Source organism: Cygnus atratus, chromosome 10 (assembly GCF_013377495.2).
Source record: "Cygnus atratus isolate AKBS03 ecotype Queensland, Australia chromosome 10, CAtr_DNAZoo_HiC_assembly, whole genome shotgun sequence".
In the NCBI taxonomy this organism is placed as follows: Eukaryota; Metazoa; Chordata; class Aves; order Anseriformes; family Anatidae; genus Cygnus; species Cygnus atratus.
In genome coordinates this window covers 9785491-9807045 of record NC_066371.1, presented here as the reverse complement: position 1 = coordinate 9807045, position 21555 = coordinate 9785491, and the positions used below count along the sequence as shown (strand labels likewise).

Here is a 21555-nt window from a genome sequence, read left to right as displayed (position 1 = left end):
CCCGGGGCCGAACCCCCCGTTCGCCGGGGCGGCGCTGCCGCCGGGGCCGGGGCCGCCGTGCCCGTGCCCGTGCCCGCCCCCGGGCGCGCCCGCCTCGGCGGCGCGGGAGGAGGCGGCGCGGAGCAGCGGCGGCGCCCGCACGGGGATGGCGTCTCCGGGAGCGCTGGAACCGGCGGCCGGCAGCGTGCCCGGCACCAAGGTGGAGCTCACCGTGTCCTGCCGGTGAGCCGGGAGCGGGGCGGCTCGGTGCCGGGGGACGGGTGGGAGCGGCGGCGCCGGGGGGGATGCGCCGGGAGCCCCGCGTCCTGAGCCCGCTCCCCAGCCCCGGCGCCCGGAGCTGCCCGGGGCTCCGGACCGGGAGCGGGAGCGGGAGCCCGGCTCTGCCCTGCCCGGTGCTGGCCGCGCGCGGGGCAGCGCGGCAGGAGCGGCTCGGTGCCCGCAGCCCCGGGGTGTTTGTTGCTCGGTGCCTCCGGCTGAGCGGGGACCGCGGGGCAAGCGGCGGCTGCGGGTGGCCACGTACAGCCCTGCGCGGGGGTCCTGCCCCCGGGGACCGGCACCGGCAGCGTCCCCTCTGCTGGGGGACAAGGGAAGGCCTCTGCCCCCATCAACCGCCCTGCCCGGTGTGGCCCCGAAGTCCTGCCTGCCAGCTCCGGACCACATTTGGGCAGGGGGCTGCTGTGCCCCCTCCTTGCAGATGCGTCAGGGGTCCCAGCTGAGCCCCCTCCCTCCCTGCCAGCCCCGCTGGGCAGCAGGCGGAGGGGCTGTGGGGCTGTGGGTGCTGGCATCCCCGGGCAGGGGCCAGGGCACAGCCAGGCCCCAGCTTTGCAGCCCCCCGAGGGCTCAGCTCCATCCAGGGCTGCCAGCAAAGCCTGGCGGGGGCTTCTCTCTGCCCCCTGGCCCTGCCCGCTTGGGCCAGGGCAGCTGGCTGAGCACCAGGGCGCAGGAAGGATCCCAGCAGAGCCGCTCACGGCCCCCGGCTCTCCCCGGTGTCAAACCACAACAACGGCAGCGATCAAAGTGCTCCGGCGTCTGCTGCGCTGGGGGGGCCGTGGGGTGGTGCGGGCTGGCCCCCACGGGCTGCCCGGCCCCTGCTAAGTGTCTGCTTTCTTCTCACTTCTGCGCTCTCCATTAGCTGCACTCCCGCTACTGGGGTGCGGCGGGTGCTCAGCCGTCGCCGGCAGCACCGGGGAAGGTTTCGTCCTGTAAATGGGTTCCTGTCATGTTCAATCACTGTCAGCGCTGGAGACGCTGCTCCTCGCTGTCCCGACGGGCTCCCTCCACCCGGCCTCCTGCCTGTGTCCCACGGGCGCCAGGGCTTTCAGCCCCGAGTGCCGGCACAGCACGGTGCCATCCCCCAAAAGCCCAGCCTGGGGAGGACACGGGGACCCCCAGCGGGTTGGGTGCTGGCACCCAGGGAGCGCGTGGCCGCTCACGCCTGGCTCCGTCCCCCCAGGAACCTGCTGGACATGGACACCTTCTCCAAGTCTGACCCAGGTGGGTGGCAGGGGCGTGCTGCTGGCGGTGCGAGCGCAGCGTGGCAAGGCACGGCACGGCTCCGCTCCTCTCTCCGCAGTGGTCGTCCTCTTCGTGCAGGGCGCGGGGAGCAGCGAGTGGAAGGAGGTGAGCGCTGCGACTCTCACCTCGTCCCCCCTACCCCGTGCCAGGGGTGCTGCGGCCCCCAGCGTGCCCGTTCCTGGCTAATCCCCGGCTCGGTTAAATGGGCCCATATGGCCACCGACTTCCACGCTAATGATCCCTCCTCGCTGCTAATCCCCGCGGGGATTAGTGCTGGGGCAGCTGCCATGGGGAGGGATGGCGGGCACGGGGCCGCCCTCACCCCTCTCTCTGCAGTTTGGGCGCACCGAGGTGATCGACAACACCCTGAACCCCGACTTCGTCCGCAAGTTTGTCCTCGACTACTACTTTGAGGAGAAGCAAAACCTCCGCTTCGACGTGTGAGTGCCTCCGCACCCACGGGGACAATGGGGTGCGGGTGCTGAGCCCCTGTGGGCAGCCCACGGGACACCGTGAAAAGCACCGAGGCAATAAAAATTGTCACAGCGCGGAGGGGCTGAGGGGTTGGAAATGTTGTGTGGGGCCAGTGGGGGGGTCCCCGAGTGCCGGGTGGGGACATGGGGACGTGTCTGGGTGCCAGCTCACGGCTCTGCTCTGCCACCGGCAGCTACAACGTGGACTCCAAGAGCTGCTCCATCTACAAGCAGGTGAGCGCCGTGGGGCCGGGGGACACGGGGTGATGTCCCCGCGTGGTGGGAGCTGCTGGGGGTGGAGGCACCCCAAGGCTGTGCCCCTGAGGGGGCTCCCGGGTGGGACAGGCACCCCTGGCCTTGGGGGCTCAGCCTGCCCTTCGTCTCTCCATGCCGCATCGGGACTGGCAGAAGGTAGGTGTCTGCCACGCTGCAAAATCAGTCCCCTGGGGGGGTGCATGGTGGTCCTGGGATGCAGGGTAGGACCAGAGCACATGGAGCGGCTCCGGTGGGGGACACGTGATGGGTCCAGGGCATGTGGAGTGGGCGCATGGGATGATCCTGTGGGTGCAGGATGAGTTCAGGGATATGGGGCGAACCTGGGTGTGCAGGATGTGTCCTGGGCTGGGGGTGGCTCCTGCAGCACGGGGTGGGTGCAGGGCACTTGGGGTGGCTGTGGGGCAGGGCGACCAAAGGTTGGGGATGGTGAGGGTCTGGGGGGGCTGCGAGCAGAATCCCCCAGGTTTAACACCCTCTGCTCGGGGCGCAGGACTTCCTGGGGCAGGCGTTCGTGGCGCTGGGGGAGGTGATCGGGTCCCAGCGGGGCCGCCTGGAGAGAGCCCTCACGTGAGTCGCACCCCGCGGTGGGGTCGGGGGTCCCGCACCGTGCCCCCAGCCACCCGCCCCACCTGGGGACACCCCCACGGCCCCGCTGTGCACGGGGGAAGGCACCAGCACCATGGGGTCACACAGAGCACCCCGTGTCCTGCCCCGTCCTGTCCTCACCATCCCCACGCTGGCCTCTTGTCGCAGGGGGATCCCAGGGAAGCGGTGCGGGACCATCCTGCTGCTGGCCGAGGAGCTGAGCAACTGCAGGGTGAGCGCTGGCGCTTTGGGGCGCTGCTGGGGCACGGGGCGAGGAGCCGGCCCGAGGTGACGGTCCTCGTCCCCAGGACATCGTCACGATGCAGCTGTGCGCCAACAAGCTGGACAAGAAGGACTTTTTCGGGAAATCCGACCCCTTCCTCGTCTTCTACCGCAGCAACGAGGACGGCACGTGAGCACGGGGCCGTGGGGCGCCCAGGTCCCCGCGCGGCGCGCCCTGACCCTGCCCTGTCCCCGCAGCTTCACCATCTGCCACAAGACAGAGGTGGTGAAGAACACACTCAACCCGGTGTGGCAGCCCTTCACCATCCCCGTGCGCGCCCTCTGCAATGGGGACTACGACCGGTGAGGGGCGGGGGACCCGGTGAGGGGCTGGGGACCCGGTGAGGGGACGGAGACGGTGCCGTGGGGCAGCCGTGGGGCCGGGGCAGGGCGTGAGCATCTCCCCGGCAGGTGTAGCCCCGCTAGCAGCAGCAGCAGGCAGCTCCAAATTGGGTCCTTATTGTTGGTTTTTTTTTTTTTTTTTTTTTTCTTCTTTTGCAACCCAAATTACATAAAAGCTTCCCCCCCTTCCCCAGAGCCCTGCCGTGACCCAAATTCCCCCGCTCCCCTCCCCGCAGAGCTGCGGGCCGGGCACGCGGTGCGGCTCTGACGGCGCTGGCACGCCGAGCCCCGGGTGCCACGAGCAGGGTGTCCCCACGGCCCCGGAGCCACGGTGGCCGTGCCGGCGGCTCCCCCTGAGCCCCGCTTTGCTTCCAGCACGGTGAAGATCGACGTGTACGACTGGGACCGGGACGGGAGGTGAGGCCGTGCCCCCAGGGGCAGGGGCGGGCGTCGGGGCGTCCCTCGCCCCGTGCCACACGCGGCCCCCGCGCTCCCCCCCGCAGCCACGACTTCATCGGGGAGTTTGCCACCAGCTACCGGGAGCTGTCCCGAGCACAGAGCCAGTTCACGGTGTATGAGGTAGGGGGGGGTACGGCCGGGGGGGTTCCGGGGGTGCTGGGAGCCCCACAGTGGGACCTGCCCATGCCCACAGGTGCTGAACCCTAGGAAGAAGTGCAAGAAGAAGAAATACGTCAACTCCGGCACCGTGAGTGGGGCTGGGGCGCTTTTAGGTCTCCTGCTTGTGGTGGGGGCATGGTCCTGACCCCGTGTGCCCGCAGGTGACTCTGCTCTCCTTCTCCGTCGAGTCCGAGTTCACCTTTGTTGACTACATCCGAGGCGGGTGAGTGGGGACAGGTGTCCCCGGGCTCCTGAGGCACCCAGGGCACTGGGACGGGGGCCGGGACCGTGGTTACGGTGACACCACAGGCTGGGGGTGCCGAGAGGGTGGCTGCGGGTGTTGGCTGGGGCACGGGGCCAAGCAATGGGGCTGGGGGGCACAGGTAGAGGACGCACCGTGCCGTGGGGCTGGCAGCCGGGACCCCTGCACCGTGGGGCCAGCAGGCTCTCTCGCTCTCCCTCCAAGGACGCAGCTGAACTTCACCGTCGCCATTGACTTCACGGCCTCCAACGGTGAGCGCGGCGGCCGGGAGGGGGCTGACCGGGGGGGCGGCGGCGGCAGCGGTGGCAGGGCGGTGCCGACGGGCGCTGTGCCGCAGGGATGCCGTCGCAGCCCACCTCGCTGCACTACGCCAGCCCCTACCAGCTCAGCGCCTACGCCCTGGCGCTCAAGGCCGTCGGGGAGATCATCCAGGACTACGACAGCGACAAGCTCTTCCCCGCCTACGGCTTCGGCGCCAAGCTGCCGCCCGACGGCAAGATCTCCCACCAGTTCCCCCTGGTGCGCTCTGGGGCTCGGGGGGAGCCCCACCGCGGGGCAGGGCTGAGGGTGAATGCACAGCTCCCGGGCGGGGGGGCAGCCCCTGGGTCGGGGAAGCACCCGGCCTGGCCGCATCCTGCCCCGCAGCCGTGGGAGGGAGCTGGGGAGCTGTGCCCCCACCCCGAGCGCCCGTCCCGTCCCCCAGAACAACAACGAGGACAACCCCAGCTGCGCCGGCATCGAGGGCGTGCTCGAGTCCTACCTGCAGAGCCTGCGCACCGTGCAGCTCTACGGGCCCACCAACTTCGCCCCCGTCATCAACCAGGTGGCCGGGTGAGCGCCGCGGGGCTGTCCCCGTGCCGTCCCCGCGCGGCGAGGTGACACGGGGCCGGCTGCTGGAGGGAGCCCGTGCCCCCTGTGCCCGCAGGACGGCCGCCCAGGTGACGGACGGCTCCCAGTACCACGTCCTCCTCATCATCACCGACGGCGTCATCTCCGACATGCTGCAGACCAAGGAGGCCATCGTCACCGTGAGTGCGCCCCGCGGCCACGCCACCGGGTCCCGGGCACCCCAAATACACGGGGTGCTGCCCCCGCTGCCCCTCCGCCTCCACCCCACAGGCCTCGGCGCTACCCATGTCCATCATCATCGTGGGAGTGGGGCCGGCCGAATTCGACGGTGAGCAGGGCTCGGGGCAGCGGGGCGTCCCGGAGGAAGGGACGGGGCTGGGGGACACGGGCGCTGCCCGCACGCGGGGCGCTGAGCGGCGCTGCCCCCCAGCCATGGAGGAGCTGGACGGCGACGAGGTGCGGGTGTCCTCGCGGGGACGCTACGCCGAGAGGGACATCGTGCAGGTAACGGGATCGTGTGGGAGACGGGCACGTGGTGGCGGTGCGGGGGTCAGGCACACGCTGCCCTTCTGCCCTTGAGCAGCCTCCTGCAGGCACGGCTGGTGGCATGGGGTGGCCGCGGGGCCGCGTCCCGTGCCGCGGGGCAGGGCTCGAGGGCCGTTTCCCGGCCGTGCCCGCCGCCTCCTCCCGCAGTTCGTGCCGTTCCGGGACTACGTGGACGACTCGGGCAACCAGGTGCTGAGCATGGCGCGCCTGGCCAAGGACGTGCTGGCCGAGATCCCCGAGCAGCTCCTGTCCTACATGAAGACCCGCGACATCAAGCCGCGCCGCGCCGACCCGCAGTAGCCCCACACCGGGGCTGGCACCGGGGCACCGGCCCCGCTCCCTCCGTCACGGCCTGGGGAGCCCCACGGGGGAGCCCGGGGCCGGTGGGCACCGGGGAGGCCCCGGTGTGGGGCTGCCGGTGCGGGGCTGCCTGGCTCCGCCGGGTCTCCGCAGCCCTCGGTGGGGGGGTCCCGGGCCGCGGGGCCGGGGCCGCGGCGGGGCTGTAGCGGCGGTACCGGCTGTAAATAAAGCGCTGCAACCGGACTGCGCCGGGGTAGTGCTACGGGGAGGGACTCGGGGAGGGTCCCGGGGGGTCCCAGTCCCGGTCCTAGTCCCGGTGCCGGTGGGTCCTCGTCCCGCGGGTACCGCCCCGTCCCGGTGCCAGCCCCGGTGCTGTCCCGGTGGGTCCCGTCCCGGTGCCGGTGGGTCCCGGTGCTGCCCCGGGCGTCCCGTTCAGTCCCGTCCCGGTGGATCCCGGTGCCGGCGGGTCCCGGTGTCTGCCCCTTCCCTTCCCGCCCCGTCGCAGTGCCGGTTCCGGGTGGTCCCGGTGGATCCCGTCCTGGTGCCGGTGCCGGTAGGTCCCGGTGCCGGTGGTTCCCGTAGGGTCCCGTCCCGGTGGGTGCCGTCCCGTCCCGGTGCCGCCCCGGGGATCCCGGTGTTTCCCGTCCCGGTGCCGGTCCCGGCGGTTCCCGTCCCGGTGGTTCCCGTGGGGTCCCGTCCCGGTGCCGGTAGGTCCCGGTCCCGGTCCCGGCGTTTCCCTTCCCGCCCCGCCCCGCCCGGTGCCCGCCGCGCGCTGCCGTCCGCGCACCCCCCCCCGGGCCCCGGCCCCGGCCCCGGCCCCGGCCCCGGCCCCGCCCCCCGCGCCGCTCACCTCACCCCCTTCGCCCCGCAGATTCGCCTCACCCCCCCCCCCTCCCCACCGCGCCCCGCGTCGCCCCCTAAAAAAAAAAAAACCCCCCCCCGCCTCCCGCTCCCCGCGCCCCCCCGCCCCCCCCCCCCAGCCCTCCCCGCCCCTCCCCGTCCACCGTCTCCCCTCTCCCCTCTCGCACCGCCCCGCGGCCGCGCCGAAAGTGCGGCCGCCTCCCCGCCGCCGCCTTTACCCAGCGGCCGCCCCGCGCCTGGCGCCGCCGCCGCCGCCGCCGCCGCCTCCATTGTTGCGGGCCCGGGGGGGGGGGGGGGGGGGGGGCAGCGGCAGCCGCCGGGGGGCGGTGGGTGGTGGTTGGGGGGGGGGGGGGGCGGCGGGCGGAGGGCCCGTGAGGGGAGAGCCCCGCGCGGCGCCATGGGCGTGGACTTCGACGTGAAGACGTTCTGCCACAACCTGCGGGCCACCAAGCCGCCCTACGAGTGCCCGGTGGGCTCGTGCCGCAAGATCTACAAGAGCTACAGCGGCATCGAGTACCACCTCTACCACTATGACCACGAGCACCCGCCGCCGCCGCCGCCGCCTCACGCCCCGCCGCGCAAGCACAAGAAGAAGGGGCGCCAGGCCCGCGCCGCCAACAAGCGCTCCCCCAGCCCCTCCGAGCCCTCGCAGTCCCCCGGCCGCGAGGTGATGACCTACGCCCAGGCCCAGCGCATGGTGGAGGTGGACCTGCACGGCCGCGTGCACCGCATCAGCATCTTCGACAACCTGGACGTGGTGTCCGAGGACGACGAGGCTCCCGACGAGGCGCCCGAGAGCGGGAGCAACAAGGAGAACGCCGAGGGGCAGCCCGCCGCCGCCGCCGCCGCCGCCGCCGCGCCCAAGGCGGGCAAGCACAAGAACAAGGAGAAGCGCAAGGACGCCAACCACCACCACCACCACCACCACCACCACAACGCCTCGGCCGGCGCCGCCCCCAAGCTGCCCGAGGTGGTGTACCGCGAGCTGGAGCAGGACACCCCCGACGCCCCGCCGCGACCCACCTCCTACTACAGGTACGGGCCGGGGCCGAGGAGACCCCGGGGGGCTTCAAGACAGGGTGCGGGCCCCCAGGAAGGTTGCGCCGCTCCTGGGGGCGGTTTGCGGGTGGCTGGTGTCCACACACGCCTTCGGGGTGCCACTGGGGCTGGCCGTGGCTCTGGACTCACAGCTCTCTGCTTGTGGGGGGTCCCGATGCCTGCAGAGCTTATGGTCGCTTCCCAGCCGCTCGCCAGCAGTTTGGTCGTGCCATGCTTTCCTTGCTGGTACAACTCTGCGAAGGAAAGCATCCTTCTGCCTTCTTCGGAGGCCCCCAGATCAGCTGGAGTCCCCCAGCGCCGAGGTTTCGCTGTAAGATGCGCGTTTGCGGGCTTAACGTAACCTTATTGCCCTGGGGGTTTTGGTAGCTCTGCGCCCCGTGCGTGGTTGGGTAAGTTCAGTGACCCAAAATAAGCAGAGAGCTAACTCTGAGCACCAAAGTAACGCCCCCACGGCCGCCTCTGCCCTCCCAGCCACCACGCTGCCTGAGAACCTGGCGTCCCAGAACGATAACACCGCTTTGTGTGTGAAAAGGGGGCGCGCTCCCCGCAACGTGCCTGCGGTGGTGTCTGACGTGATGCCGCGTGCCGGCTGCTGGAGCAAAACGGGGGCTCCCAGCTCGTTTCCCTACAGATCCTCCCCTCGCCTGCAGCTGGCAGCGGCCGGGTGGCCGGATTTAGAGGAACCCTGCGCCTTCTGGCCCTGTTTGCCAGCAGGGCCGGTGCTGTTGTGTCTTGGGAGCGAGGTCGCTGTCTCCAGAGTATCTGGTACCTTCTTGGTGGCTCCCGCCTTGCGCTGATGAGTCTCCAAGGCCCGCGACTCGTTATCGTGTCTGAACGCCCAGCTGCCTCGTGCCAAGGGCGCTGTGGTTGCCACGCTGCTCGGTGGTTGCACCACCTCCTGTGTCTGCACACCGCCGTTGTGTTTTCCCTGGCGTAAGGCTTGGCTGGAACGCGTAAATGTTCCCTCACCGGCCGTGCCCTCACCCTCTCGTGCTGTCCCCCTCCAGGTACATCGAGAAGTCGGCGGAGGAGCTGGACGAGGAGGTGGAGTACGACATGGACGAGGAGGACTACATCTGGCTGGACATCATGAACGAGCGGCGGAAGACGGAAGGCGTCAGCCCCATCCCCCAGGAGATCTTCGAGTACCTGATGGACAGGCTGGAGAAGGAGTCCTACTTCGAGAGCCACAACAAGGGCGACCCGAACGCCCTGGTGGACGAGGACGCCGTGTGCTGCATCTGCAACGACGGCGAGTGCCAGAACAGCAACGTCATCCTCTTCTGCGACATGTGCAACCTGGCCGTGCACCAGGAGTGCTACGGGGTGCCCTACATCCCCGAGGGACAGTGGCTCTGCAGGAGGTGCCTGCAGTCGCCCTCGCGAGCCGTGGACTGCGCCCTGTGCCCCAACAAGGGCGGCGCCTTCAAGCAGACGGACGACGGGCGCTGGGCGCACGTGGTGTGCGCCCTCTGGATCCCCGAGGTGTGCTTCGCCAACACGGTCTTCCTGGAGCCCATAGACAGCATCGAGCACATCCCGCCCGCGCGGTGGAAGCTGACCTGCTACATCTGCAAGCAGCGCGGCTCCGGGGCTTGCATCCAGTGTCACAAGGCCAACTGCTACACCGCTTTCCACGTCACCTGCGCCCAGCAGGCCGGGCTCTACATGAAGATGGAGCCCGTCCGCGAGACGGGAGCCAACGGGACCTCCTTCAGCGTGCGCAAAACCGCCTACTGCGACATCCACACGCCCCCGGGCTCCGTGCGCAGGCTCCCCGCGCTGTCCCACAGCGAAGGGGAGGAGGAGGACGAGGAGGAAGAGGAGGAGGGCAAGGGCTGGAGCTCCGAGAAGGTCAAAAAGGCGAAGGCCAAGTCTAGGATCAAAATGAAGAAGGCGCGGAAGATCCTGGCGGAGAAGCGAGCGGCGGCACCCGTGGTTTCTGTCCCCTGCATCCCCCCCCACAGGTACCAGCCGCTGCCCTCCCCGAGCTGCGGGGCAGCTTCTCCCTCCCTCGGTGTCTCCGTCCCGCTCGGCGCACGGGCGCTGCCGTTTTCACACTGGGCTTTTCACCTCCTTCCCCGGGGCTGCTCGTGGTTTCCTCCGGCGGTCCCGCGGAGAGGCGCTGAGGTGCGCGGCCCCGCGGAGGAGGGCAGGAAGTAGACGCTGCTGGTTTAACGTCAGCGCCCGAGCGTGGCCGGAGGCGTCAGGAAGCAGATGGGGGCTCCCAGATCTCCCCTCCTGCGGCGCTGCTGCTGCGGGTGGAGCAGAGTTCTTTGGGTGGCCGTGTCGGAGCCACCCCTGTGGGCCCACGGCCCCCTCAATGCAGCCGTCGGGGTGCGGGGCCGCCCCCCAGCAGGAGCTCAGCACCCTCCAGACCTCCGGGGGGCTCCCGTGGGGCAGGAGGGCAGCGGGCAGGCGCCGTGGTTTCGCTCGGCGGGAGGAGTTCTGGCAGCGTGCACGGGCAGGTCGCTGCTGCAGGGCTGATGGCTTCGTGCCACCGCCTGCTCATGTGCTAACCGTAGGGTAGCCTCGCTCGCCCGGGGTTTGCTCTCTAAGCAGCGCCTCTCTTCTCGTGTGTGGATGCGCTGGCAGGCTGGCTGGAGGCTCTCGCTGCTGCCGGCGTGCTCACAGCGAGCCCACACTGAGATGGAAGCTGTTCACCTCACCCCAGGCCTTCCTGTTGGGGTTAATTAATCTTCCAAGGGCCGCTGCCAGGATGCCAAATGCCTCCCTGCAGGAGCCGAGCGTGGCCAGCGATGGCAGACGGGGCTGCTCTCGGCTGAGGCCGGTGCAGGTGGGGCCACCCCACGGGAAGAGCTGGCCCTGCGGGACGGGGAGACACGGGGCCCTCACCTCCCTTACCACCAGCCCCCACGGGGCCCTTACCTCCGCCCCCAGCAGCAGGGATCTGGCCAGCGCTGGTGGAAGGGGCTGCCCCAGTCGCTTCAGGCTCTCTGCCATTGTAGAGCAGGAAAACCCCTTTTGTTTTGCGTCTGGGCTGTTTGGGGTAGCCCTTCATTATCTCCAACAGCAAGCTCTGTTCTGCCAGAGCCTGCCCTCCCCTCCTCGGGCCGTTCACACCGCAGGCTCCTCGGGGGCTCCGCCGCTTGTCTGGTGCCGTCTGAATAGGGCCTTTGTCATCTTGGGTGGCCTCTCGGTGCCAGCATAATGAGCCGGGTGAATCACGGCTTCGGGACGGCCGTGGGGGGGCCGCGGGGAGCTGCTAAAGGCCCAGCTGCTGACGGCCCCGGGCTCACGCCCGGGAGGTGTGGGGGGAGGAAGGAAAAGTGTGTGTAGGAGAGGGGGGGGCTGAACGTCTTCTGGCGTCCTCTGCAGCCCTCTTGGGTGTGCTGCTGCCCCGCACTCCGTGGGCGCGCAGGGATTCCTGCCCTGTACGAGGGCGCCCTCGGCCTGAGGAGCTCACGGGTGGCCTCGCTGCTGCGTTTCCCCGGTGGAGGCTTCTGCAGCAGCCAGGTTTGCCTTGCTGACGGGCTCTGTGGTTTGTGTCCCTCCTTCAGGCTCAGCAAGATCACCAACCGTTTAACCATCCAGAGGAAGAGCCAGTTCATGCAGCGGCTGCACAGCTACTGGACTCTGAAGAGGCAGTCCCGCAACGGCGTCCCCCTGCTGCGCCGCCTCCAGACGCACCTGCAGTCGCAGAGGAACTGCGATCAGGTGAGGGCTGCGTTTTGGGGTGCTGAGGGGCATCCGCGTGTGCTTCCGCGCCTCCGGAGCTGCGGGCTCAAAGCCTCTGCTGCATGCGGTGCCTGCGGGCTCAGGAGGGGGCTAGAGGCAGGAGCTCCACCTCCCGGATGAGGAAGGGGCAGCCCCGGCTGCCTGCTCTCGCTGCTTCACCTTCCCCTCCGCTCTCAGCGCTCGGAGTTTTGCCAGGCGGAGACGCCTTTGGCCGGCTGCCACGGGAAGGGAGGCCTGCCCCGCTGTGCACGGGAGTTAGCTCGCTTCTCCCGCCCGCGTGCGGCCGGCAGCTGGGACAAACGTGGCAGAAGCGGCTCTAACCCGAGGCTGCCGTGTCGGTGGGCATCGAGGGGGAAGGCCGCTGAGCTCCAGACGTAGCCTGGACAAAACCAAGGCCTCGCAGTTCCTGAGATCACTGCAGGAACGCTCCCTGCGGGTGCTGCTTCCAGCACGCTGTCTGCCTCAGCCGTTAGTCAGTGCTTTGCAGATGTGAAGTCTCTCGTGCCAGAGGACAATTTTTCTTCTGGCTCCCCGTCTGAGTCTTTCTCAGCCCTCTGAAGACCGTGATCAGGCGGAGGTTTCTCCTGCCTTTGCCCCCTCTCTTTTTTATTTGCTGGAGAGGGGTTGAAACAGCTTCTGCTCATCTTTGGCTACAGCAGCAGAATAAAAGTCAGCATTTTGTGATGCCCCAGAAGCGAAGGTAACCAGAGCTGCATTCCCGTTTTGCCCCGGTGCCCTTCGCTGGAGCTGTGAGCAGCTGCCCAGACCCTGGTGTTGGTCTGTGGTCCTGGGCAGCTGCCTGCACTTGGGCACGTTAGGCAGAGCATTTCCAGAGGTTCTTGCGTCCACCTTCTGGCATCCTAACAGCCCTTAGGACAGTGAGCAGGGAGCAGGTATTGAGCTGTGGCCAGCAGCTGGACCGTTTCAGTGAGCCACCCACACAACCAGAGAAGCGGGAGCCTTACTGAGACAGCCGGGCGTGCCGGCTCCCTGCGCCGGGGAAGAGCCCTCGCAGGCAGTCGGGGAGGCGGAGATGGGAACTCTTCTCCTACGGGCTCACGGTCTCCGGTGTTCCCGCAGAGAGACACTGAGGATAAGAACTGGGCCCTGAAGGAGCAGCTGAAGTCATGGCAGCGCCTCCGCCATGACCTCGAGCGCGCGCGCTTGCTGGTGGAGCTGATTCGCAAGCGGGAGAAGCTCAAGAGAGAGACGGTAACGGTCGGCTGCCCTCCCCGGGGCGCTGCCGGGGGCAGGCGCGAGCAGGGGCTCCCCGGGGCGCGGGTCGGGTGCCCTCTGCCAGCTGCACGGCGGGCGCGGGGTCCCCTGGGGTGCGCTGTGCCCTGCCCCGGCGGCTCTGCACGACGGTGGCTGCTGCGCAAGGCTGGCGTGGGGAGTGTGGGGGCCGGGGCCAGGCGTCGCGCCTCTGCTCGCCGGAGACGGAGGGGAGGTGCAGGCGGTGCCCCTGCGGGGTCCTGCTTGAGGAGGGCGGCCTCGTGCAGCAGCGGGGAGAGGTGGCACCGTCCCTGCGAGGGGCGCTCAGTGGTGCTGCGTCGCTCTGTTTCAGATCAAAGTGCAGCAGGTGGCGCTGGAAATGCAGCTCACGCCCTTCCTCATCCTCCTCCGCAAGACGCTCGAGCAGCTGCAGGAGAAAGACACGGGCAACATCTTCAGCGAGCCGGTCCCTCTGTCTGAGGTAACAGAAATCTACGAAGTAAGAACCCCCTCCCCCAGATTTCTACTTCACTCGCTCAAACTTGTCCCTTGCTCGTGCCACGGGCTGCCCACGGGGGGCTGTGCTCCGGAAGCGCCCCTGGGCAGCCCGCTGCTGGCTTGCCCGTCCTGGCACCGCTCCCGCGAGGGGGACGTGTGTGGCACTGCCCCCCTGGGTCAGCCAAACACCCGGCAGCCGGGCTGGCAGCCGCCGCTGGCCGGGAGCGCGGCGCTCAGCTCCTCCGCGCGTGTCGCTGGTGACTCCCCGGTGTCAGCGACACGTCAGGGGCTCGTGCCTGGGAAAGGCAGTGCCAGAGCTCGGGCCCCGGGCAGGCGGCGTGCTCTGACCCGTCCTGCGAAGGCTTTTGCTGGGGGACGGAGTGAGCACGGCGCAGAAATGGGTTTGACCCCCGGATTGTCACCGCTGGGGGCGAGGGGAGCGATTTCTGAGCGTGTCGTTGATTTTTTTTCCCTGCCTGGGGAGGTGGGAGGGGGGCGCTGGCGCTGCGCAGCTCTGGCAGCGGGTCGGCACGGGGGTGTCCGCGCGGCGTGCTCCCACCCGCAGCCATCGCTGCCACCTGGGCCGTTCTGCTCCGCGTGTCCGCCCCCACCCTCACCCCCGGGGGTTGCGCTTGGGGCTCCTCCCCGTGGGGACGCCTCGTCGCGTTCTGGATTCCCACAGCCCGCTGCCCGGAGAGGAGGGGATGCTGCCCTGTGCTCCGGAGCCTTAAAAACGCTTCCAAGTGCCTGTCTGCCCTAAGGGGCTGAGTGCAGCACCCGGACTGCGTAGCCTGGAGGTTTCACTGCCCCTCCAGCTGCGCAGGCAGGTGGCGTTTCCAGATGTGTGTTGGGGCAGGGCACCAGAGCGCGATACCCGATTCCTCTAACAACTGTTTTCTTGGAGCAGGAATTGCTGGCAGAGGGCGGCGGGCTCTAACCCCGGGCCGTTTTCTCCTGCAGGTCCCGGACTACCTGGACCACATCAAGAAGCCGATGGATTTTCAGACAATGAAACAAAACCTGGAGGCCTATCGCTACCTGAACTTTGACGACTTCGAGGAGGATTTCAACCTGATCATCAACAACTGTTTGAAATACAATGCCAAAGACACGATCTTCTACCGGGCAGCCGTCCGGCTGCGGGAGCAGGGGGGCGCGGTTCTGCGGCAGGCTCGCCGGCAGGCAGAGAAGATGGGCATTGACTTTGAGACAGGCATGCACTTCCCTCACTGCGTGGCTGTGGAGGAGCCTCAGGTGCAGGATGTCGACGACGGTGGGTACTCAGCCCCTGTCCTGGGGTACGGGGGCTGCTCGGAGCTCAGCCCGCTGCAGTCGGGCGCCTGGGGGCTGTTCTTGCTGCCTCTCCCAGGCGTGTCCCTCGGTTCCTCTTCCTGCTCTTGGCTGGAAGCAGCCCCCCGGTGAGCTGCTGAGGCTCCTGCTGGGTGCAGCCTTGGGTGCCGAACCCCTCTGGTCGGTGTGCCTGCTCCTCCCTGCTCTCCTTACCTGTGGGCTTTGCTGGCTGACACAGCGAGATCCGGCCGGCTCCGTGACTGTAATTTTGCTCGTCCCTGCTGGGCAGTGGGGAACACCACCAGAATAACTCGCCTGAGAAGGGCCCTTTTAGGGTCCTCTTCTCCCTGGGCAAAGGGCTGGGCATGGAGCAGGGGCTCCGGCCGTCGAACTTCCCTACTCTCTAATGCTTCAGGGTCACTTTGGCTCTGCTGTTTCTGCTGCGCCCTGTTACAATCCTGTTGTTTTTCTGCTGTGCCCTTGCCCCAGCTGATGAGAACCCTAGTATTCCCCGTGCTGCTGGTCAGCCGGCCTTCCCCAATTGGTTTGCTTCCACCGGGGCTCCTTCTCTGGGTCTCTGAGGGTAACCTTCAGTGCTCACAGGTGTTTGTACCACGTACGCTATTTCCCTCCTGTGGGGGAGCCCCATGCCCTTCCACACAAAGGGTCTCCAAAGAGTTCCCGATCTCTTTCATCCATCTGCTCCTCTTTGTGCCCCCAGAAGACGTGCGGCTGCTGCTCTCGGAGAACCAGAAGCACCTGCCCCTGGAGGAGCAGCTGAAGATCTTGCTCGAGCGGCTGGATGAGGTCAACGCGGGCAAGCAGAGCGTAGGACGGTCCCGCCGGGCCAAGATGATCAAGAAGGAGATCACGGTCCTGCGGCGAAAGCTCGCTCACCCCCGGGACCTGGGCCGAGACGGGCTGGAGCGGCACAGCTCCTCCGCCAGGGGCGTCCTGCAGTCGCACAACCCCTGCGAGAAGGACCTGCAGACAGACAGCGCTGCCGAGGAGAGCAGCAGCCAGGAGACCGGCAAAGGTACCGCTCCCTCCACAATGCCGCTGGTTCCCGGGGAACCGCAGGGAAACACCTCTGGGCAGGCAGGCTGGTGGAGCAGCCGCCCTCCAGGTGCCTCCCAGGGCAGGAGGGCCGTGCGGGCAGCTCCACACACAAGCCTTGCCCGTAGCTCCTCCTCAGAAGCAGGGCAAGTCGCCTCTCGGGAGGGTTCCCTTTTATCCCACCCAACGGGGGAGTCCCGTGTCTCCCGCAGGGCATCCCATGGCGGCGGTGGCCCCAAATCCCTGTGGCGTGCGGCGTCTGCACATCCCCGGGCTCCCCGCCGGTGCTCCCCGGTGGGGGATCCGAGCCCTGCCGGGTGTTTTGTCGTCAGCCCTGCCCGCAGCGGGGAGGGGAAGGCAAAGGCGGCCACCTCCCGCTTCGGGAGCGCCCGCAGGGCTGTGTGCGTGGTGCTCAGCGCTCATCTGGTGAGCTTCTCCTGTGTGTGGCTGAGGGACTGGCTGTCACTGAGCCTCGTGGCACGCGATGCCCCGCCGTGAGGTGCGAGATGGGTTCCTCCTGAGGCCAGGCCCTGCCGCATTGGCCTCGCCGCTGACGGCCGAGCCCCAGACACCCTGCCAGGGCTGGGAGCTGAGCACCAGCGTCGGCGCCCTGCTCCCGGGAGCTGGTGCTGGCAGGTGCTGAGCTGCCCTCCTGGGAGAGCACGGCAACGGCGCCGCCTCGCAGGGTCCCCAGGCAGAGCTGGGAGGTGTCACCGGGCGGTTGTCGCCTTGGCATCCTGCTCCCCGAGGCGCTGGGAAAAGCAGCTGCCTGTGCAAGCAGCGTCCAGAGTCTGTATTGCGAGGCTGCAGCGGGGCCTCGCTGCCCGTGAAAAACGAGGGCGTCTGTGCCTGGTGTTCTCCGGTGGCCCCACTTGGGTTTTACTCCCAGCAGACTGGTTTGGCCCTCAGGGCAGGCGTGGTGAAGCTTAGGACTGAAGATCCTGTGAGACAGTTCCCGAGACACGAATCTTGTCCTTTCTGCCGCTGCCACGTGTCCCCTGTCAGGTCCCGCGCGCTGCGGCTGATGCCTTCTCCTCCCCGCTCCAGGTCTGGGCCCCAATTCTTCTTCCACCCCGGCACACGAAGTGGGCAGGAGGACCTCAGTGCTCTTTTCCAAGAAGAACCCTAAAACTGCAGGACCCCCAAAACGTCCGGGACGTCCCCCGAAGAACCGAGACAGCCAGATCGCTCCCGGCCACGGCAACAGCCCCATCGGCCCCCCGCAGCTCCCCATGATGGGGTCCTCCCAGCGGCAGAGGAAGCGAGGGCGAAGCCCCCGCCCCAGCTCCAGCTCCGACAGCGACAGCGACAAGTCCACGGAGGACGCTCCCATGGGTGAGCGCGGCAGCCGCGGCCCCGCGGGGAGGCTGTCACAGGGCGCTGCGCCCTCGTAACGCCCTCCTGCTCGGTTCTTTCTCGCAGACCTGCCCGCCAACGGCTTCAGCAGCGGGAACCAGCCGGTGAAGAAGAGCTTCCTGGTGTACCGGAACGACTGTAACCTCCCTCGGAGCAGCTCCGACTCCGAGTCCAGCAGCAGCAGCAGCAGCAGCGCTGCCTCGGACCGCACCAGGTACCTCGCCCTGATGCCCCTGGGTGCCAGCGGGTGGCTGAGCCGTGTGGCAAGGCGTGTGAGCCCACCTGCCCCTTTCCCTGGGGACAGCGCCCATAATTGTGGCCTCTGCTCCCAGGTGCAGGGGGCCGGGGGCCCAGCCTGGGCAGGATAATGCCTGTCTGCCTGCTGTAGCTCTGTTGAGCTCCTGGGGCTGGCTGGTAGAGCTCTCTGAGCCACCCGGGTGGCCCTCTGGAAGCGTGACCGCTGCTAACAGCTCCGCTCCCTCTCTCAGCACAACGCCCTCAAAGCAGGGCCGGGGGAAGCCCTCCTTCTCCCGCGTCAACTTCCCCGAGGACAGCAGCGAGGACACGTCAGGGACGGAGAACGAATCCTACTCGGTGGGCGCCGGGCGAGGCGTGGGGCACAGCAGTAAGTACCGGGAGCTTCCAGCCCCGCGCCTGATGCACGCCATCGCGCGGGAGGGGCGCAGCTGAGGCCCCTCTCCCCCTTCTCTTGGCGCAGTGGTGCGGAAGGGCATCGGCCGCGGCGCGGGGTGGCTCTCCGAGGACGAGGACTCTTCCCTGGACGCCCTGGACCTGGTGTGGGCCAAGTGCCGGGGGTACCCGTCCTACCCGGCGCTGGTGAGTGCGGCTGCCCGCGCCTCCCAAAATCTTATCCTGGCACCGAGACGGGTCTGGGGGCAGTCAGCGGGGCGGGTGCGAGGTGGGATTACAACTTCCCCGAGGGATGGGGCTGGCAGGGGTCACGGCTCTCTGTCAGGGCTCCATCCCCTGCCCCCCGCCAGATCATCGACCCCAAGATGCCGCGGGAGGGCATGTTCCACCACGGCGTCCCCATCCCCGTGCCCCCCCTGGAGGTGCTGAAGCTGGGCGAGCAGATGACTCAGGAAGCGCGGGAGCACCTCTACCTCGTCCTCTTCTTCGACAACAAGCGCACTTGGTGAGGCCCGGGCGGGGGGCGCGGGGTTGGGGGGCGGCGGCGGGGGGGGGGGGGTTGCCGGTAAGGGAAACCCGGGGCGGGGGGGGGGGGGTGAAATATACCGGTGGGGGTGGCACGCGGCCGCCCGTAACCCTCAAACGAGGCGCCCGCCGGCTCCCCGCAGGCAGTGGCTGCCCCGCACGAAGCTGGTGCCCCTGGGCGTCAACCAGGACCTGGACAAGGAGAAGATGCTGGAGGGCCGCAAGTCCAACATCCGCAAGTCGGTGCAGATCGCCTACCACCGCGCCATGCAGCACCGCAACAAGGTGCAGGGCGAGCAGAGCAGCGACTCCAGCGACAGCGACTGACCCCCCCCCCCCCCCCCCCCACAACAGCCACCGCCGTCCCGCCGCACCGGGCCCGCCGCAGCTGGACTGCGCCGCACCGGGAAAACGAGGGGGGGGGGGGGGGGGGGGGGGGGGCGGGGGGGGGACAGGCCCGGGGCTCCCCCCCCCCCCCCTTTCCCCGTGCCCTCCCCCCCCCCCCCCCCGGTGCCGGCGGGGCTGTAAATACTGTACAGCCCTGCCCCTTTAAATTATTCCCCCGGGGGGGCGGCCCCGGCGCCGGGACGTGTTTGTAATTTATTATTTTGGAGGAAAGGAACCACAAAAACAACCAGAAACGCTGTCGGGTCGTGCGGGGGGGGGGGGGGGAAACGGGGCTGGGGGGGGGACACCGGGACCCAGCCGCTTCCGGGGTTGGGTCAGCGAGAGGCCGGAAGCGGGGCAGAGCGGCGCCGAGGGGGAGGGCGCTCTGCGCGCCGTGGGGGGGGGAGCTCTATGGTGGGGGGGGCTTCGGGGGGGAGGCCCTATGGGGCGGGGGGGCGCCGGGGGGGGGTCTATGGGGGGGAGTGCTGGGGGATTTGGGGGCTGGGAGGGGAGGGATTGGGGATTGGGGAGCCTGGGGGGGGGGGGGAAGAATCGGGATTGGGGGCTGGGGGGGGGGGGAATTGGGATTGGGGAGGACTGGGGAGGGTCTGGGGGGGCTGTGGGGCCGGGAGGGGGGCAGTGCTGGGTGGTTGGGGGGCTGGGGGGAGGAATCGGGGATTGGGGGAGCTGGGGGGAAGAATGGGGGCCTGGGGGGGCTGGGGGGCCAGGGTGGGAGAGGGAGTGCTGGGGGCATTGCGGGGCTGGGGGGAGGAATTGGGGATGGGGGAGTCTGGGGGAAAAATGGGGATTGGGGGGGGGTCTGGGAGGGAAAAATGGGGGTCTGGGGGGTCTGGGGGCACTGCACTACAGGGAGGGGGCAGAGAGGGAGGGGGACACACTACAGGGTATATGTGGGTCTTGAGGCATCGCCTGACCCCGCTGCCTCCACGGGCAGAGGGGCGCCGCCGTCCCCCCCCCTGCACCCCCATGGCGCTGCGGGACGCCCCCTCCGCCTGCCCGGCCCTGTGGCGCTCGCTGCGCTGCCCGACGGCCGAGCTGCGCCTGGACCTGGTGCTGTCCTCGGGGCAGACGTTCCGGTGAGCCCATGGGGGGCTACGGGGGGCTACCGGGGGCCACGGGGCCCGGCCCGACGCCCGGTGCCTGGCAGGTGGCGGGAGAGCAGCCCCGGTGCCTGGACGGGCGTGCTGGGCGCCCGCGTCTGGACGCTGGTGCAGGAGCGGGACCGGCTGTGGTACACGGTGTACGGCGAGGAGCCGCCCGGCCCCGACACCGACGGGATCCTGCGGGACTACTTCCAGCTGGACGTGGGGCTGCCGGCCCTCTACCGCGCCTGGGGGGCGGCCGACCCCCACTTCCGTAGGGTGGCCGGCGACTTCCCAGGTGGGACAACCCCATAGGGTGGCGGCGGTGGCACCCACCGGGCCCCCCGCCGCCGACCCCATCCGTCCCGTAGGGGTGCGGGTGCTGCGGCAGGACCCGGTGGAGTGCCTGCTCTCCTTCATCTGCACCTCCAACAACCACGTCGCCCGCATCGCCGCCATGATCGAGCGCCTCTGCCAGGCCTTCGGCCGCCGGCTGTGCCAGCTGGGCGCGCGGCCCTTCCACGCCTTCCCCTCCCCGGCGGCGCTGGCAGGTCCGCGGCCCCCCCAACCCCCCCCCGACCGCCCTCCTCCTGCCCGGGTTGGGGTCCCCGGCCCACGGCCCCGCTGTCCCCTCGCAGGCAGCGACGCCGAGGCCAAGCTGCGGGCGCTGGGCTTCGGCTACCGGGCCAAGTACGTGAGCGGCAGCGCGCGGGCCATCGCCGAGGGGCTGGGCGCCGAGGGGCTGCGCCGGCTGCGCGCCGAGCCCTACGCCGAGGCCAGGAGGGTGCTGTGCGCCCTGCCGGGCGTGGGGACCAAGGTGGGTGCCGGCACGGGGACGGGGACGGGGGGGCGAGGTGGCGGCGGCGGGGCTGACGGCGGCGCACGTGGCAGGTGGCCGACTGCGTGTGCCTGATGGCGCTGGACAAGGCGGAGGCGGTGCCCGTGGACACCCACGTCTGGCGCGTGGCGCGGCAGCACTACGGGGCCGCGGCGGGCGCGCGCTCCCTGACGGCCCGCGTGCACCAGGAGATCGGTGAGGCCCCAAAACCGGCGCTCAGCCCCCGCACCGCGGAGCCGCAGCCCCTTCCCTGAGCCCCCCCCCACCGGGCTCGGAGGGGGGCACGGGCTGAGCCCCCCCCACCCCCACCCCGTGGCTGGCTCCAATCTCCCTGCAGGAGACTTCTTCCGCGGGCTGTGGGGACCCTACGCGGGCTGGGCGCAGGCAGTGAGTACCCCGCCGTGTTGCCCCCCCCCCCCCCCCCCCAAAGCTGTTTGCCCCCCCAGGCTGTGCCCACCCAGCGCCATTCCCCCCTCCCCAGGTCCTGTTCTGCGCCGCCCTCCACAAGGGGCAGGATGCGGCCGGCAGCGGGAAGCGGGCCAGGAGGGGCCGGGGCCGGGAGAGCTGCGGGGACGAAAAGCCCTAAAGGGGGGGGGGGGGGGGGGGTCACGAAGCCCTAAGGGGGGATCACAAAGCCCTAAGGGGGGGGGCACGCGGCCCTAAGGGGGGCCAGGGGCAGCGCTGTGGCTGTCCCCCCACCCGCTGCGCGCCCAGGGGAGCTGCTGGCGCCGAGGGAGCTGCTGGCCCCAGGGGGGGCCGAGCCGAGCTGGGCGGCTTTCGCCTGTTTCCTTTATTACAAGCAATAAAATAGAAACATCCATTTGGAAAATGTGCCTGGAACATGCTGGGGGGGGGGGCAGAGTGGGGAGGGAGGGAGAGGGCCTGGCTGGAGCCCCCCCCCCCCCGCCCGGGGGTGCTCCTGGGAGCTGCCCCCACCCCGTGCAGACCTCGGCTCCAGGCCTGCAGGGGGGC

The 21555-nt window shown here is 69.5% G+C and overlaps 3 protein-coding genes across 6 annotated transcripts; all 3 read left to right on the top strand.

The window, feature by feature from the left end:
* Nucleotides 1-104: 104 nt before the first annotated feature.
* Nucleotides 105-6048, top strand: CPNE9 (copine family member 9). Its single transcript, XM_050712667.1, has 21 exons — nucleotides 105-222; nucleotides 1454-1494; nucleotides 1574-1620; nucleotides 1852-1955; nucleotides 2183-2222; nucleotides 2397-2399; nucleotides 2755-2831; nucleotides 3018-3081; nucleotides 3158-3261; nucleotides 3330-3434; nucleotides 3849-3890; nucleotides 3977-4052; nucleotides 4126-4179; nucleotides 4253-4314; nucleotides 4558-4604; nucleotides 4691-4872; nucleotides 5057-5184; nucleotides 5279-5381; nucleotides 5473-5530; nucleotides 5633-5706; nucleotides 5896-6048. The coding sequence occupies exons 1-21, from the start codon at nucleotides 146-148 to the stop codon at nucleotides 6046-6048; spliced, it is 1641 nt and encodes a 546-aa protein (XP_050568624.1). The 5' UTR covers nucleotides 105-145.
* Nucleotides 6049-7306: 1258 nt separating this feature from the next.
* BRPF1 (bromodomain and PHD finger containing 1) lies at nucleotides 7307-18582 on the top strand. Of its 4 annotated transcripts, none has more exons than XM_035546825.1 (13): nucleotides 7307-7944; nucleotides 8976-9935; nucleotides 11490-11652; nucleotides 12748-12879; nucleotides 13232-13360; nucleotides 14338-14650; nucleotides 15392-15703; nucleotides 16771-17058; nucleotides 17146-17293; nucleotides 17568-17704; nucleotides 17798-17916; nucleotides 18081-18235; nucleotides 18399-18582. In XM_035546825.1, exons 1-13 carry the CDS (start codon nucleotides 7307-7309, stop codon nucleotides 18580-18582), a joined length of 3678 nt encoding a protein of 1225 aa, XP_035402718.1. The 4 variants fall into 4 exon arrangements, with proteins under 4 accessions (XP_035402718.1, XP_035402717.1, XP_035402720.1 ...); XM_035546824.1 differs by having other exon boundaries at nucleotides 15389-15703; XM_035546827.1 differs by having other exon boundaries at nucleotides 13232-13378.
* A 386-nt stretch (nucleotides 18583-18968) lies between these two features.
* OGG1 (8-oxoguanine DNA glycosylase) lies at nucleotides 18969-21400 on the top strand. Its single transcript, XM_035546699.2, has 8 exons — nucleotides 18969-19056; nucleotides 19598-19739; nucleotides 19811-20043; nucleotides 20117-20296; nucleotides 20384-20562; nucleotides 20637-20778; nucleotides 20921-20970; nucleotides 21065-21400. The coding sequence occupies exons 2-8, from the start codon at nucleotides 19630-19632 to the stop codon at nucleotides 21167-21169; spliced, it is 999 nt and encodes a 332-aa protein (XP_035402592.1). The 5' UTR covers nucleotides 18969-19056; nucleotides 19598-19629; the 3' UTR covers nucleotides 21170-21400.
* Nucleotides 21401-21555: the final 155 nt, after the last annotated feature.

What these genes read in the sequence shown, in the direction of transcription:
- CPNE9 (XM_050712667.1), top strand. Translation starts at nt 146, where the DNA reads ATGGCGTCTCCGGGAGCGCTGGAACCGGCGGCCGGCAGCGTGCCCGGC. An exon ending in TGCAATGGGGACTACGACCG is followed by an intron (nt 3,435 to 3,848) that starts GTGAGGGGCGGG and finishes CTTTGCTTCCAG; the next exon opens with CACGGTGAAGATCGACGTGT. An exon ending in GTTGACTACATCCGAGGCGG is followed by an intron (nt 4,315 to 4,557) that starts GTGAGTGGGGAC and finishes TCTCCCTCCAAG; the next exon opens with GACGCAGCTGAACTTCACCG.
- BRPF1 (XM_035546827.1), top strand. Translation starts at nt 7,307, where the DNA reads ATGGGCGTGGACTTCGACGTGAAGACGTTCTGCCACAACCTGCGGGCC. An exon ending in CACGGAGGACGCTCCCATGG is followed by an intron (nt 17,059 to 17,145) that starts GTGAGCGCGGCA and finishes TCTTTCTCGCAG; the next exon opens with ACCTGCCCGCCAACGGCTTC. An exon ending in ACCCGTCCTACCCGGCGCTG is followed by an intron (nt 17,917 to 18,080) that starts GTGAGTGCGGCT and finishes GCCCCCCGCCAG; the next exon opens with ATCATCGACCCCAAGATGCC.
- OGG1 (XM_035546699.2), top strand. Translation starts at nt 19,630, where the DNA reads ATGGCGCTGCGGGACGCCCCCTCCGCCTGCCCGGCCCTGTGGCGCTCG. An exon ending in GGTGGCCGGCGACTTCCCAG is followed by an intron (nt 20,044 to 20,116) that starts GTGGGACAACCC and finishes TCCGTCCCGTAG; the next exon opens with GGGTGCGGGTGCTGCGGCAG. An exon ending in CTCCCCGGCGGCGCTGGCAG is followed by an intron (nt 20,297 to 20,383) that starts GTCCGCGGCCCC and finishes GTCCCCTCGCAG; the next exon opens with GCAGCGACGCCGAGGCCAAG.